Genomic DNA, 16,156 nt, shown 5'->3' on the forward strand with positions numbered 1-16,156 from the left:
AGTGGGCAAGCTAACTGAGGGAGATGTGACTGAAATTGTTTTGTTGACTTCTTAACTGCAGAAAGGAAAACTGACTGGGTGTATAAGCACATTGAACAGCACACTCCGTACAGGAGGTGGCGGTATGCAGTAAAAGCAGGCTAACTTACGAAAGAAGATGTCTGGTAAACATGGCACATTCAAGTCAACGCGGTCATCGAAATTTTCCAGTAAAGCTCCGAATTCCCAGCTACAAAGACGCAAGTGTAAGCAATCGAAAGGGGTGACTATGACAAACTGTATACATTAATATTAGCATTGTATATAGCTGAAGTCATTAAGTCATACGCATAGAAGTTTCCGAGTCGACGCGAACGCAGCAGTAAATTCAACCACACCAGAAGGTGGCAGTATTATAATATTAGCCAGTTTTAAGCGGTTTTGGCCTGTGTTTTTGTTTCACGTTGACTGTACACAACAGCTGAGGTATTTGAGGGCATGGTTTTATTATGCTAAATATTTTATCATATTTAATGAAATATGAAAGAGGTTTTACTTCAAAATGTCAAAAAGTCCCCTTTGGAATTAGCTAGCATTAACTACTTAGCAACGGTTAACTAACTTCTTACTTTGCGGTCGCCGGTACAGGTGATAGACCACAGATACAAAGAGAACTGAATTTAATTCCCATTATGATTAAGTGTTTACCCAAAGAGGTTCAGGGGAAGCTTCGCTCCGGTGTCGCTATCCCCTCGCTTCAGCAGTGTGTGGAGGAGCTGATTTTAAACAGCATCGATGCCGGGGCGACCTGTGTGGGAGTCCGAATGGACATGGAGGCATTTAAAATTCAGGTGATCGATAACGGTGCTGGGATGAGCGCCGAGGACATGGCCTGTGTTGGGAATAGATACCACACAAGTAAATGCACTTCTGTGGCGGACCTGGACAACCTCAGGTGGTATGGTTTCAGAGGGGAAGCCTTGGCGAGTTTAGTTTCTTTAGCCACACTTGTTGAAATCTCCTCCCGGACCAGATCATCTGTAAAAACACACGTTAAAATATTCAAGGAGGGGAAGGGCTTGGAGGTCTTTGAAGCAGAGGCTGCTCGACCCTCAGCGGGCACAACTGTCATCATTTGTAACTTCTTCCACAACATGCCTGTCCGAAGGAAGAGGGTTGATGCCGTCCTGGAGGGTGAGAGGATCAGGCACAGAGTGGAAGCTATTTCCCTGATGCACCCCTCTGTTTCCTTCACCCTGAAGAATGACTGCACAGGAGCCATGATGGTGCAGCTCCCGAAAGCAAGAAACACTTATCACAGGTTTGTTCAGATACATAATCTCGGGCGAGCAGAGAAGCTGGGAGAAATCAGCCACACATACAAACAGTTTGAAGTGATGGGTTACATTGGCAGAGAGGGCCACTACAACAACAGCTTACAGTTCCTGTATGTGAATGAAAGACTGCTGTTGAAAACACGTATTCACAAGCTGCTGAATGTTCTCCTGCGCCGACTGACCAGTTCGAACCAGAAGAATGACAGTCCGGATGGGCAGTCTGTCATCAGAAGTCCAAAGCACAAGCGAAGCCAAGATCTGTATGGAGTGTATATCATCAATATTAAATGCTCTTACTCGGAGTATGACATTTCCCTCGAGCCTGCCAAAACTCTAATAGAGTTCAAAGACTGGGATGGCATTTTGCTCTGTGTTGAAGAAGCAGTGAAAGCTTTCCTGAGGAGGGATAACTTGGTGGCTGTCATTACTCAAGACGACTTGGACTATGCATCTCCAAGAGTGTTTGGAACTGGCAAAACAGAACCAGAAGAGAATGGTGACAAAGGTGGCCAAACAGCTACCACTATTTCTACAATGGACTGTAGCGTTGGCACGAGACTGGCATCTGAATCTGTTCATCGTAATCACACAGGTGACAGTGTTTCTAAAGATGGTGTTTGCCTGGAGGCTAGATCGGATAAAAGTGAACAACCAGGCCAGCAAAAGATAAGTACAAATGAGTTGCAAAATGTACACAGTGAAAAATGTTTAAACAATGCATGTAGCGATGAGGTGATGTCTGATCTGGCTACAGTGGAACCTTTATCTTATAAAATTAATAAAGAAGTGGAGCCCGCATATAGTGAAGCTGGGGAAGGTTCTAATATTTTGCATATTTCAAGAGAGCTACTTTTAAAAGAAGGAGATGACAGCTTCATTCAACAAGCCCAGCCTGCTTTAAACTACACTGAGAGAATAGTACCTGACTGTCAGGATACAAGCTGCCATGCACAGACTTTAGTAAGTAAGAGAAAGATCAGATTGTCTGATCAATATATTCAAGAGCGTCTGCAGAGTTGGGACCTTTTGCAAAACAATAGGCCAGTATTTCAGGAGGAAAGTTTAACAGTAAAATCTGAAGAAAAAGCTTCTGTTGCGAAACGCAAAATCTCACTAGACACAAGCAGATCTTCTCAGAAACAATACAGAGACTCTTCCTCTGTTGTCCCCTCAAAGATTTCCAAGATAATTTCATGCCATAAATTGTCTGGATCTCTTGACAAGTTTCGACGAACGTGTGTTAAATCTGGTGAACTCGAATCACAGTTACCCAAGGCTCATTTGAAGAACGACACTCCTCAGACAGACCGCGTTGTTTTGAATACATCAATTTTCCAGGAAGTTCAACAAGAAGATGAGATGCAGGACAAAGATGAGGCAAAGAACAGCCTCCAAAGCCCGCCAACTCTCTCTATTTTCACTAAGATAAAACCAGAATCAGCACAGAACCAAGGTAAAAAATCTTTGGCAGCTAAACTCCGTCATTTGAAACAACATGGGACAGATGATTCAGAGGTATCATTGGATTTTTCCAGAAGCATCTCAAAGGATACTATCTGTGTCAGTACTGGAATTGACGGTAACCAAGATAGCAATGAGATTCCCTGTGACCCTGAGTTCAATATGAGGCCAGCCTCAGGTTGCATTTTAAACCCTGAACTTGCTATGAATGAAGAGGCTATCACATCGAGCGACTGGCTCCAGCAGTACGACGCATCTGTCGGAAAGACGGTTTATGTGAACAGAGTGACCGGGCTCAGCAAATATGAGGACCCAGCTATGGAGGAAACTCAAGTGCGCTGCACGTCTGATGTCACCAATATAGCAGTTAGTGTCATTTCTGAAATGGGTAAGTTAGCACACAAAATTGCACATATGCACATTAATACAGATAATTTGTTTACTGTTTTAATGCATGCCGTCATGTCCATGTAGGGATGGAATACAGGTGTTACCCATTTCAGGTGGATCTAGTGTTGCCATTCCTGCCTAAATCCAGACCAGAAAGGGTGATTAGATCAGGGCCTGATTGTAGAGGTACCTCACAGATTTATAAGCGTGTAGGCTGTAAGGTCATGACCTCAGATAATGTACAAAATGCAGTTGATAATTTGCAGCCTTTTATTATCTCGTCTTTACAGGTGATGTTGGTGAAAGCTCAAACTCGCTTTTTTCATTGTACTCAAAATGGAATAATCCCGTGTTTGTCCGCCCTCCAATGGTAATGAAAACACATTTTTACTTTGTATTAACTCGATTTAGTAATGACTCGAACTGATTGGCTCATAGCAAAACACAAAGTCAGATTTCACTTCGGTGGTTTTGTTTTTGATACTACATCATCCCTCCACAGGTCGGTGTGGATATTTCCAGTGGACAAGCTGACGGACTGGCCGTAAAGATCCACAACGTCCTTTTTCCATACCGCTTCTCTAAGTCCATGATTCACTCCATGAAGGCAAATTAATCTCTCAGCTGTTACCACTTTTTATTAGCAGTTTTACAAATTTCAGTAAAACGCTGTCATAAAGCTGTGATGCAATTCTCCTATAGGTTATTCATCAGGTGGATAAAAAGTTTCTTGCGTGCCTTATTAGTACTAAGGATGACGAGCTGGTGGAACACACTGAAACTAAAGGTGAAGTTAGAAACATTAAATCTTTGTCATTTATTGTTTTCTTGAGACATGTTTATTTATTTATTTGTACATTTTCAATTACAAAACAGGAAACCTGTTGGTGCTGGTAGATCAACATGCTGCACATGAAAGAGTGCGACTTGAAAATTTAATTGCAGGTAAAAAAAAAGAAGAAGAAGTGAACAGTAGTTTAGTTTTGTTATTGAAACACTGATAATGCTGTTAATAGGTGCTTATTGTAATTCTGCAGTCATAGCTGTTTGTGCTGTCACAGATTCATATGCAGATGACCCAGATGTCCCAGGAGAGAGATGCCTGTGTACTTCAACCATTTTGCCACCTCTTGGGATCAGTCTAACAGAAGAGGAGATAAGGCTGCTTAGGTATGGAAATCTATTGGGTGTATTGGGCAACAAGCAAAGAGGGAAAGCCTGCAAAGACAGAATACATATAGTAAATATCTTCCAACACCCCTCATTTCTTCATATTTTGTTAGGAAAATGGGAAATGGGTGCAGTTGTTTATTGAAAATGTTCATGGAAATGGAGTATATGAGGCAAAAACAGAGTTTGTAAAGTTGTGATAATATTTGGTGACCACTTTTATCCTTAAGAATGGCCTGAAGTCTTTTAAGCAAGCTTTTCTTTCTTTAAGTAGTCTTCAGGAAGGATTTTCCAGACTTATTGAAGGACGTTCTTTGGATGTTGGCTGCCTTTTGTTCTGTTCTCTGTCAAGATGGTCCCACACTGCTTCAGTAATGTTGTAGTCCTCTAGGGAGGCCGGTCCATGAATGATAGTGTTCCAGCATATATATTTTTTCTATCCAGGCATGTTTTTACTGTATTGGCAGTGTGTTTGGAGTCATTGTCATTCTGAAAAACAAAGTGCCTAGAGATACAATTTAATAAATGGTCAAGTATACTACTTTATTGTATTTTTTGCACCACATGCTTAAGCTTTGTAGACTAGCAGTAGTACATAGAGTTTGTGTTCAGATGTTATTTAGTTAGTACTCATAGACTGTTCTTGTATTTTCCTACAGGTCCTGTCAGCCACATCTAAGGAGTTTGGGCCTGGAAGTTCATTTTTCACGGGCAGCAGATCTAAAAGTGTTTGTCGGGAAAGTGCCATTGTGTTTTATGGAAAAAGAGAGTAATGAGCTGAGGCGAGGAAGACCATCTGTTATAAAGCCAATTGCTGAGGTAAAACTGTTTACTGTTTCACTGTTTTTGCTAAGTGAGGCTTTTACAAAGCTGTTCTCTGATATGTACCGCTTAATTTTATCTGACAGGAGTATCTTCAAGAGCAGATTGAGGTAAGCTAGTTTTTTGTCTGTTTTCCTATGTACTAAAGTTCTGTGATGCACAATGGTATGTACTATTTGCTTTGGAGTAATATATTTGGTTTGGTTTGGTCTTTTTTCATTCCCCAGCTACTCCGCTCAACAGGTAGAGTGAGAGGAACTTTGCCTCTCACTGTTCTGAAAGTGCTCGCCTCACTGGCATGCCACGGTAAAGACAATCAGCTTCTCTCAGGCCTTGAATATATTTTTTCTGTGATTCTGAGCCTGAAATCTTTATGCTTGTTATTTTTATACATGCTTGCATTGAACAGGTGCCATCAAATTCAACGACACCCTAAGTAGAGATGAATGCCACAGCTTGGTGGCATCCTTGTCTGCCTGCCAGCTGCCCTTCCAGTGTGCTCATGGCCGTCCATCTATTGTTCCCCTCGTAGACGTCCTTCATTTGGACAAAGACCACACGGTACCAGAACACATTGCACATTTGAACTCTGGACTAAAAGTCAGATTCAAGGAAATGTCCAGTGCAATATTGTGATGATGACTAAGTATTGTTGTCCTTGCAGGAAGTCCAGAAACCCAATCTCCGAAAGTTGAGAAGAATGTATAAAGCATGGAAGCTATATGGGAATGCTTAAGGGTGTGTATTTTGTTTTTAAATGTGTTGTTTTGTTTCTAAGAAGAAAAAAAAAAAGATTCATAACTTATTAAATGGTTCAGATATTCCTGTTTCTTTGCCCAAATTCTATGGCTCAAGCTTTTTTCTTGTAATCTAAAGCAACAGAAAGTCATAGTAAGATATATACAGCACTGTGAAAGCCTGTTTGCCCTCTTACACACTACTTAGTTTTTTGCATATTTATCACACTTAATGTTTCAGATCATCAAACTAATTTTAATATTAGACAAAGATAATCCAACTAAATATAAAATGCTGTTTTCAATTAATTACTTTATATGTTGAGGGGGGGGGGAAGCTATCCAAACCTCTCTGGCCACATATAAAAAGGACTGTAAGTATAACGTATGTAACATGATTTGAGTAACAGTAAGTTTTGTTAGCTGTAGTAGTTTGGATTTTATCGTGTGGCGCTCATAATGTTATAAATGTCAGTGCTATGAAAATCCTTCACATCTTTGCTTCCACATGCGCATCATGTTCAGTTTAACAACTTTATTCTGGGAGTTTTCAGTTCCCACAAACATTTTTTGCCTATTATGTTACTTCACAAAAAAATTGCTGATAGCTCATTGAGATATGATTTATTTAAAATAATAGATATTACTATAAGAAATTCTTATAATTAATTCTTTTTGGCAGACTCAACAAGGTGCTGGAAACATTCAAGATTGTTGACCATAGTGATATGATAGCATTACACAGGTCATTTGAGTATGGGGACACGAGTGTCATGTTCAAGAAACCAGTTTGATATGATTTAAGCTTTGTGACATGGTGCATTAACGTGCTTGAATCAGCCACCAGGAGATGGTGCACTGTGGTCATAAAGGGATGATCATAATCAGTAACCGTACTCTGGTAGGCTGTGCCATTTAAATAATTCCCAGTTGGAGCAAAGGGGTACAAAGTGAATTAATAATAATTGGAGAGCTATGTTTAATTGTCTTAAAATGTATAGCAGCTTTTGGCTGTCTTTGCAGGCCTCCGCGCCTTGCAGCAGCACATTCTTGCAGACATGTTCTAGAGTTGGGCGGCAGAGAGACTTGAAGCGAGAGCGCTGTCGGGTACAGTAGGCGCACAGCATCGACGCAGCGCTGCTCCTTTGTTGTGATTGGAGTATTGAGCAGCTGTGTTGCAGACCCCTTCTTCCCCCACAGTTCCGGGTCATGCCACGTGACTTGCCCGCCCCCACATGTCCCTCCCAAGTAAACAATTCAGCATCATTTCATTATGTCTGTGAACAATCCCTGATTCTTATCATCGGTGGGAAAAAAAGCCTGAGCTCGACAACAGATGCCTGTCACACAGCTAAAACCTCCCAGCATAGTCCGCATTTTATCAATGTGAAATGGCGAATGGAGATGAGATGGGTTTTTGGATTCGGATAAATTATGGAGCTAAATATAAATGCGAGCTGCAGTGTGTATTTTAAAATGGTCGAGCAAAACATGTCCACTTGACCTTGGAATCAAATGAGGTTTTATTGAAGAGGAGCAGTTTCCACCACGGCTCTATTTAACCTTTGACTAAATTGATACAGCACGGCGTTAAGTTTTTATCGCCCAGGAAATGGTTACATAGGCATATTTATAAATAGACTCGCGTTTTTCATCCCATATTGCATTAATAAGAGGCCGATAGCCATTTTTGTGAATGGGAGAGAGAGAGGGAGGGGAGGGGGGGTCTGGTCATCTTGCGGTGCCTAACTGGCGTAAATAAAAACAAACCAAAAGGGATAAAGTGTCAGATATCGCTCATGGAGTGCATATAATGGTGGATAAATGTCAACAGGATGGCCTTTTACTCCAAAATATGCCTATGTGGCTGTCAGTCTGACCCCCCCCCCCCCCCCCCCCCCCCTCCGCGGATGGTACAGTCTTGGTTCATTCATAAAATTCTAGCAGAGCATAAAAGGAGGGGCTTGCATTCTAGTCGTCCAGTTACCAGGTAGACTATACCTGGAGAAAAGACCCGAGCTGCTCTTCCCCAGCGGAAGGCCACAGTCATATTTGTCATTAATCAGGACTCGTGCGTGTGCGTGTGTGTGATTTTGCTTTTCTTTCTTTTTTTTTCTTTTCTTTTTTTTTCTCCTCGTGATGTATCAAAACAACCTGACGCCTGACATGGATTCAGTCTCCCCCACCTGCCGGGCAGAGTCTCCTGTCGGGACACTCTGCCAGAAGACGCCAGAGGAGGCGAGCTCTCCAGCGTCCTCCACAGAGAGCAATGCAAAGGTATGAATGGCTTTGTTGATCATTTATTTAACACGCTACCCAGGAGGCACCCCGTTTAAAACAGATTAAAGATCACCATTTTCTCTCTCTCTCTCTCTCTCTCTCTCTCTCTCTCTCTCTCTCTCTCTCTTCTTTTTTTAAAGTGAGCCACAGACTGGATGCTCAAATGCTTTCATCTCTGTGGTGGGGGGGAGGGGGAACTGATTGATAAGATTTAAATTAACTGGATGCGGTTAATTTTAAAGCATCATATTTATATATACATATATGCCTATAAGACGTGAGACATCGGAAATCTGTGCATGTGGAAATGTGACAAAATAGCCCTGTAGGTCGGTTGTTATGATTCCGACGTCCTGGGACCAAAATGCAAGCGTGTCGATGCAGCGGTTCATTGAGAAAAATAAATCCATTCAGGAGACTCCACAGCATCTCTGCGTCAGTGTTGACGTCAGAAACAATGATAAAGTCAAATATTGATCTGGGAGAAGGCTATTTCTGGTCGGGTATATTTCAAGAAGAGACACCACATGCAGGGTGTCCTCTGTTTTAGACTATAAACAAATGATTAAGAGGCTTTTATTGATTTTCAGCATCACAATCAGAGCCACGTGAAACCTCTGGTATAAATGAATAAATGTAACTGTAGTCCTCATTGTCAGTACTATCTCTGCTTTTTCAGGAGGTCTGCCAAGACATGAGCACTGAAGACACTCCATTTGTTCCAACGGTTACAGCAATTTCCTCTACCCCAGATTTCCAGTGGATGGTCCAGCCTACGATTATTACATCTGTCTCCCCGTCTCTGGGTAGCAAGCAAGCCAATGAACCGCGAAGCTCTCACCAGGCAACACCCAAAGCGGGCGGGAGTAAGGGAAAAAATGCTGCCAGAAAGGGGAAAACAGAGCAGGTAGGTTAGCTCTGATGAAGTCTACCTGCTATTGGACAGAACAGTCAATAGTGTCAATTTGCATATGCCAATCTGAATTCCTTGTGTGCAGCCGAGCTATTGTGCATGCTCCTCTGGTGCCGTGTGCGGGCTGTGTGCCTTCCTTAGGCAGTCAATTTATATTCAGGTCACAGCAAGTCTGCAACAATAGTCTATTTTTAGACGCATTGCAGTGAAACATGCTTTTGCCACTCTTCAGAGGGCGAACTGGGAGCGGGTGTTGTGGATTAGGGGAAGAAATGGCTGGATTCTTCGTGGTAATGACTGAATTATTTCCCTTACATCCCAGCTGTCTCCTGAGGAGGAGGAGAAGAAGAGGATAAGAAGGGAGAGGAATAAAATGGCTGCAGCAAAGTGTCGCAACAGAAGGAGGGAGCTCACAGATACACTGCAAGCTGTAAGTAAACAGTGATTAATTTGCTCAGCTGTCATTTACACCTACTGCGGTGTGTTTTGCTTTTTGTTTGTTTGTTTGATTTTCCACATGGATGATTTTTTGGTGTCGATCTGTTTAAAGGAGACAGACAAGCTGGAGGAGGAAAAGGCTGCCCTGGAGACCGAAATAGCCAACCTAATCAAAGAGAAAGAACGGCTCGAATTTATTCTTGCTACACATAAGCCGGTGTGCCAGGTGTCAGAAGAGCTTGAATCCATTTTCCAAGAGTCCACAGGGTCTCCAGGCCTACCGCCCAGTCCAGACGAGGACAGGCTTCCAGAGGATGGCACGCAAGAAGCTCCATCACTCCAAGACATGGACGACCCCAGCGATCCGTCCACAGCCATCTCTGGGAACTCGAATATTTTGCTGTGTGCAAGTGCTGAAATCAACATCTGTGATCTCGAGCCCTCCCTGGACCTTAAGGAGGGGCTACTGGACAATATTTTACCCACGCTGGAGGAGAAGACTCCCATGGAGACAGCTCGATCCGTGCCAGACATAGATCTGAGTAGCTCTCTCGGGGTCTCGGACTGGGAGACTCTGTATAAGTCGGTTTCCAGCGACCTGGAGCCTCTCAGCACTCCCGTGGTCACCTCCACCCCTACCTGCAGCAGCTACCTGTCTGTGTTCACATTTGCGTGCCCTGAGCTGGACTCTCTCACAGAGGGACTAGACAGCCACAAAGGTGGAGGAAGCAAGGGCGATTCTGTCGACATCCTCAACTCTCCGACTCTCCTAGCCTTATAAAATGCAAAGAGGCGCTGATCTGTTTGATCTCTTTCTGGTCTCTCTGTTTGCAGGTTCCCGACGTTGAAATGATATGAACAACGTATGCTGTAATGCTTCAAGGAACACATTCATGAAAAGTCTTGTACATGACTAAGCAAACATATAAACTCTCTTCAGATACATAGTCAACAGAGTGATGTAGCTAAAAGCATGGCTTTTAATTTAACCGAAAGGACTGAAGTAAGTTTTGATTTTAAACGCATGCTGAAAAATTCCAAATAATTTTCAAAGCTCATATCTGATCTGTTACTAGATCTAAGCTGTAACATGGAATTTAATGTAACAGTATGGTTTTGTGTTTTTTGGTGTCAGTAGTGTACTGATTGATGTAAATGTCTTTACATATCCATCTAAGTACCTGCGTACCTCATCAAGTGTGGTTTGACCTCATTGTTAAAATGTTGAAAGTTTTCCATGAAAACATTCAGTGCTATATACTATTATATATATATATATAGATATATATATCTTATCAAGATGTAACTTATGATTTATTTTTTTTACCTTTCAGACTTTGACTTATTTGTTTAAATTTAAAAACAAACAAACAAGTAAAATGGGCATATATTGCTTAACTATGCTGCTGAATAACTACAATAAATCTGCGTTCACAGTGGTGCTCGGTGCTGATCACTTTGTGGACTTTGAATTATGAGGGGGTTTTTCCTCCAAAGAAACTTAAAGTAAAATTCCTTTAAAATATTTCAAATACAAATATTTTTATTTTATTTGTAGTACCCTTTAGATATTTGCTGTTGAAGAAGCGGAGGTGGGAGTTCACTGTAGATCAGTGGCCGTACTGTTTTTCCAGCGCAGGCCTGCATCTGAGTCTTATTATTGTGGTTGCAGCGGCAGCAGCAGTATGCAGCCTCCCTGTTTCTTTATGGGAGGAGCGGTGCGACTTCCCCACTTCTGCCCCCACTATGTAGGCTACTTTTTTTTCTAACATCCCTGCTTACGTTTGACTGGCATAGCCTAATTTCCGCATTCCCAAATCCTCCCAGATTGGGATCACGTTTAAAATCGGGCTGATGCAACGATTTCCACTTTTTAAAATATACTCTCGACCCTCGGCTGACCAGAAGAAAGGACATTTGTTGCACCTGGGATCAAAGTCAGGTCGGTATACAAAACTTCAGAAGTCGAGAGTTGCATATTTAATTTATTTATTTTTGGTACATGCTGAATAGCTTATTGGCGCGCCACACATAGGTCATAACGAGCATAGTTTGCGAAGAGGCAGCGGGCAGGTCTGATGTTTTCGATTATACGGTGCGATCGATGCATTCTCTGAATTTCTCTGTCAAAGCAAACCTGACATCTTTAGTGATCGTGCTGCAGAAAGGTCATTTTCTTTTGTTTGCATGCTCCCTTTTCATGAATCACGGCGTGCACAATTCAGAACAAAATGTTCTTGTTTTGTCTAGTCCGCCGTTTACATTAGTGCCTCGCACTGATTCTCAAAATGCGGGTTATCCGAGCGGCTGTGGACGGAAAGCTGTAACATTTTATCACTGCAGGTCTCTGATGGAAACACAAAGTTACGTAAGATGGGCTTAATGCCGCACTGTAGAAAAAAAAAACTTCCGCTTTCAAGTTGACCAATTCAGCTACACCACTATATAACTGGTCAAGCGATTACATTATTAAACGGCTCTAAATGTGCTTTCATGCATAGCCTGGGGGTTTCAGCATTGTAAACAAATAGTCTGGTGATAATACACCATGACCAAGCGAGTTGTTTCTATGGGACATTCAGGATTAGCCATTAATAAAGTGACTATTAGTAGAGAAAGTTTAAAACCACCTTCGGGGCCCCTGCATCAACATTCAGATGGCAGTCACTGGCTCATAATGTGTGTTTGGGGTTTTATTTTGAGGATAGAAAAAATGATAAGCAAAAGTTACATTTGGCTTTAAGTGTTTTTGCTTTCATTTCAAGCTAAACTGCTCACACATTATTTCTCCGTTTTATCATGGCTGTTATGCTTTAATTGCAAGCAGAGTTTTGTTTTTTTTATGGCCTCTCTACTTCCTCTTGGTCTTTATAACCTGAACTTTGAGGAAGTTGCAAAACTAAAAGTTATTCCCATGTGAGATTATTATGTAGCCTGTGAGTTCATGTTCTGAGGAGAGCCACTGCGATTTGACCCCCCTCTTTAATAAACATTAGTCTACACAAAGAACACAAAGCCAGATTGCTGTTTCTTGTGGTTATATATTTTAATTAGAATTTGCCTTGGTTGTTTTTGTGATGTGGGATAAAGGTACATCAGAAGTTTTTTGGGGGGATTTCATGTGACTTGGACATCCGCTGAGCTGCTGTAGTAACTTCCTGTATGTTGGGTGGCTCTCACCGTCTTTGTATATGCTGAAGTGTCCTTGTCTACATATTTGCCTGTGCAAAACTGTGGTAATGTGTTCACACAGTTAACTTTGTTTTTCAGCTAAAGAAAGCAAACTATTTTCTTAAACGTTACTGCATTATGCTATATTTTGGCTGCATAATTTCACGTCTTTATCCTCAATTTTGGCTCTCCCCCCTCGATATGTCTCATATTCAGGAAATCACAGTCACCCTGTAACTATTTCTTGGCAACTGCTACCTTTAGCGCCCCTTGGAATAAAGTAGAATTTGTTTGAGTCTAGTCTTTGCAGTGTTGTTCACCTCTCTTTTTGGCCTTGTAGCATTAGATGATGTACTTTCTTGCCATGATCCCTGAAGTTTTAGAAATTGTTTTTTAGAAAATATTGCAAAATTGAATAAAAACAACATCAGTCCACCTTTTGCAAATGATTCATTGAAGCCCTCTAACAGATGGTACATAATGCACTTATATTTGTTATCAACTCATAAATGTAAAGCATTCCTGTAATGTATTCAGTTTTTTATGTGTTTTCCTTAATCTGACTTGGTTTGTTGTCTGAGTATATCTCCCGTTTTCTCCCTCTCCCGCCTAGCTGTGGTCACGACCGAGTCTGACACGATGCCAGGACAAATCCCAGATCCCTCTGTCACAGCAGGCTCCCTGCCCAGCCTGGGCCCACTGGCTGGGATCACAGCCACCACGCTGACTGACAAGCTCAAATTTGGCGACCTCCAGGAGTTTGGGACAATGCTATCACCTCTGCATTTCCTGGATAGTCTGGGGAAGAGGCCTCTAATAATCAAAACTGAGGTATAGGACACACTAAGCAGTTGATAACCGTTATCCTTTAAACTAAGGCCACGTTTTAAGTTTTTACTCAGCTTACATGTTCTTTTTAAACGTTCATTTCTAAAAAGTGGCTCCAAGGTGTGCTTTTAATGTATCTGCTGTTAAAAAAAAGGCATGGAAATTGTCTGCTAACTGTGTTTAAAATCTCGCTTCTGTATCCTAAAGAAATATGTTTGCTGTTTATATTTTATTCAACAGGACCATCTAGTGGACACAAAGGGACATGTAGTTTATAGAGCAGGTAGATTAGTAATAGTGGCAGAAGTACAGGTAGTTTTTTTAATGCTGTCCCAAAGTAGTGTTTACAAATAGAGTTAAAAACAACAACACCCTACATATATAAAACAATGAGAAGAAATGGCTTTTTATATGAACTTTCCCGCTGTGTCAGATGTCCGTGAGAAATCACGTCCTCCATACACTTGCACAGGTTTTCTTGGGGAGATTTGACTTCTCCTGCCTTAAAAAAAACACGTCGGGTTCATCAATTACCTGGCGTTCAAGGATGCTTAGGCATGCCAGACTGTGCCAGGTTAAAAAATGCTTTTTTTCTATTTTTATGCATACCATGACTGAAACAGAAGGACTTGCACGCTAATGTAGAGGGAAAAACAAACCAAAAGGTCTTTAGTTTGGGGAAATGTCACTTTGACTTGTTTACAGTGATAGCAAAGAAGAACCCAGTAGGTTAAATACTAATATTAACACATACACATTCCCATCCTTACTCTGTTCATGGACTGCCTGCTATTGTATGGCAGATTAATTGTGCCTGAAGGTGTGTTTAAAACTTGTGCCTGTCTCTAGAGAGACGAGGAGGAAGAGAGGAGAAAACGAAGGCGGGAGAAAAACAAAGTGGCTGCAGCTCGCTGTCGAAACAAAAAGAAGGAGAGGACAGATTATCTACAAAAGGTGAGGCACATCTAAGGAGCCTCCTTTGCATGATTGCACACTCTCACATACTCAACTTGTGTCTCACTCTTTCCACAATTATTACTTTGTCTTCCTTCCAATCCCATGGCAGGAGTCGGAAAGGCTAGAGATGTTAAATTCCGACCTTAAAGCCCAGATCGAGGAGCTGAAGCTTGAACGACAGCAGCTGATCCTCATGCTCAACCGCCACCGCCCCACGTGTATTGTCAGGACAGACAGTGTCAAAACTCCGGAGGGTGAGGTGAGCCCCCTGCTGCAGCAGCTGGAGGCCAAGTGAAGGTTGTAGTGCGAGTTCCTACAGTTTACGATTGGGAAGAAGCAACAAACTAGCAGCACTTACGTTTGGGGCCTCGGTCGTGGAGGAGAACCAGCCACTGAGCGCTACACCACAAAATGTGGATCCACTGTGCTTAGACACTGTTTTGGCAGTTAAATCAATCTTCTTTCATAGTCTTTGTTTTGTTTTGTTTTTGTTTTTTATTGTTCCTTCTTGCTTTTTCATTTATTCTTCATTTTCGTCTTCACAGGTCCAGCCACAATTAGTGTGAAAGTAAAGAAAAAAACACAGCACAACTTTTGGTAGAATTACAAGCCACACACGAGGCATTACTTTGATATATTTCCAGTAATTACACCTGTGTTTTAATGCTTTTTGTTTTGTTTTTTTGTAGTTAACCCTAAAACAGAACTGCATTCGATCAGTCAGCTGCACAGATGATTATTTGTTGCTGTGTGGGATGAAACTAAGTCACTGTTTCCATGCAGGGAAGAGGCGATACCCCAAAGAGACAGTGTTTGTAAGTTATCAGGCTACAAATAGACATCTTTGCAGCATGATGTGACCTTGACTGTCCTTCAATTGTTAAAATACATGCAGGGAATTGTAGAAATATCATTGAAATCTGTGGGGAAATAGTTATATATGTATAAAAAAATAACTACTGGAATACATTAACCATCACATGCAGATGATTTTTTTTATTTCTGTATAAACCCACAGTCAAAGAAGCCTTTGTATCGCATAAATAACCTCAAGCATTTTTCATTTGTTGGCACAGCAGCTGAACTTTTTTTCTTTATTCCATTGTTTTTTGGCGCAGGCGTCATGTATGCACATACATATATATATATACAAGTGTTTACATTGTACTTTATTTTCTGTTACCATATTGTTACTAGCAATTATGTTTATGTTTTTATTCTTTTGTATATGGTGTTATATAAGCATATAAGCTATCACAAAATCCCATTTTGTATTTCCTTAAGAAATAAATGTCTAGTTTCTTTTTTTAAAATTATTGAATAATATTTTTTTGAGTCTTGCAAAATGGAAGACGTTTTATAATAATATTTTGTGCACAAAAAAAAAAGTTTCAGGAGCAAAGTTTCTGGTAAACCCTGACATCTTGTGGTGAGCTGCAGCACAGCTCATTAACCTTCCTGCTTTATTAAGTGTGCCTATGCCAAGAGGCACACTTAAATATCTTTAAACTACTTAAAATGTATTAACTATAATATATTGCTCCATACCTCTCCAGCTTTTTTAGTCATGATGGATTCTTTGTAGGTCCAGTAGTAACTAATGTGCAATAATAATAAAATACTACTTTAGATTAAATGTGGACCATCGTTTGGTTTAGACATGTAAATCATTT

At 41.2% G+C, this 16,156-nt stretch overlaps 3 protein-coding genes across 5 annotated transcripts; all 3 read left to right on the forward strand.

The window, feature by feature from the left end:
- The first annotated feature begins 165 nt into the window (after positions 1-165).
- mlh3 (mutL homolog 3 (E. coli)) lies at positions 166-8,892 on the forward strand. Of its 3 annotated transcripts, none has more exons than XM_080870018.1 (14): positions 166-3,165; positions 3,252-3,353; positions 3,434-3,537; positions 3,670-3,774; positions 3,870-3,954; positions 4,044-4,112; positions 4,229-4,337; positions 4,997-5,156; positions 5,246-5,269; positions 5,387-5,465; positions 5,569-5,720; positions 5,824-5,897; positions 8,073-8,173; positions 8,856-8,892. In XM_080870018.1, exons 1-12 carry the CDS (start codon positions 672-674, stop codon positions 5,893-5,895), a joined length of 3,555 nt encoding a protein of 1,184 aa, XP_080726144.1. In that variant the 5' UTR covers positions 166-671; the 3' UTR covers positions 5,896-5,897; positions 8,073-8,173; positions 8,856-8,892. The 3 variants fall into 3 exon arrangements, with proteins under 3 accessions (XP_080726144.1, XP_080726145.1, XP_080726146.1); XM_080870019.1 differs by having other exon boundaries at positions 3,458-3,537; XM_080870020.1 differs by lacking the exon at positions 3,252-3,353 and having other exon boundaries at positions 3,458-3,537.
- On the forward strand, positions 8,036-10,308 carry fosaa (v-fos FBJ murine osteosarcoma viral oncogene homolog Aa; the record flags this gene model as incomplete). The annotated part of the gene is made up of 4 exons (XM_080871805.1): positions 8,036-8,173; positions 8,856-9,083; positions 9,412-9,519; positions 9,640-10,308. The coding sequence occupies 4 exons, from the start codon at positions 8,036-8,038 to the stop codon at positions 10,306-10,308; spliced, it is 1,143 nt and encodes a 380-aa protein (XP_080727931.1).
- A 937-nt stretch (positions 10,309-11,245) lies between these two features.
- Positions 11,246-16,083, forward strand: LOC308388962 (jun dimerization protein 2-like). Its single transcript, XM_080870021.1, has 4 exons — positions 11,246-11,469; positions 13,312-13,529; positions 14,376-14,480; positions 14,593-16,083. The coding sequence occupies exons 1-4, from the start codon at positions 11,382-11,384 to the stop codon at positions 14,776-14,778; spliced, it is 597 nt and encodes a 198-aa protein (XP_080726147.1). The 5' UTR covers positions 11,246-11,381; the 3' UTR covers positions 14,779-16,083.
- The last annotated feature ends 73 nt before the right edge of the window (positions 16,084-16,156 follow it).

Source organism: Rhamphochromis sp. 'chilingali', assembly GCF_963969265.1.
Source record: "Rhamphochromis sp. 'chilingali' genome assembly, chromosome: 21".
NCBI lineage: Eukaryota > Metazoa > Chordata > Actinopteri > Cichliformes > Cichlidae > Rhamphochromis > Rhamphochromis sp. 'chilingali'.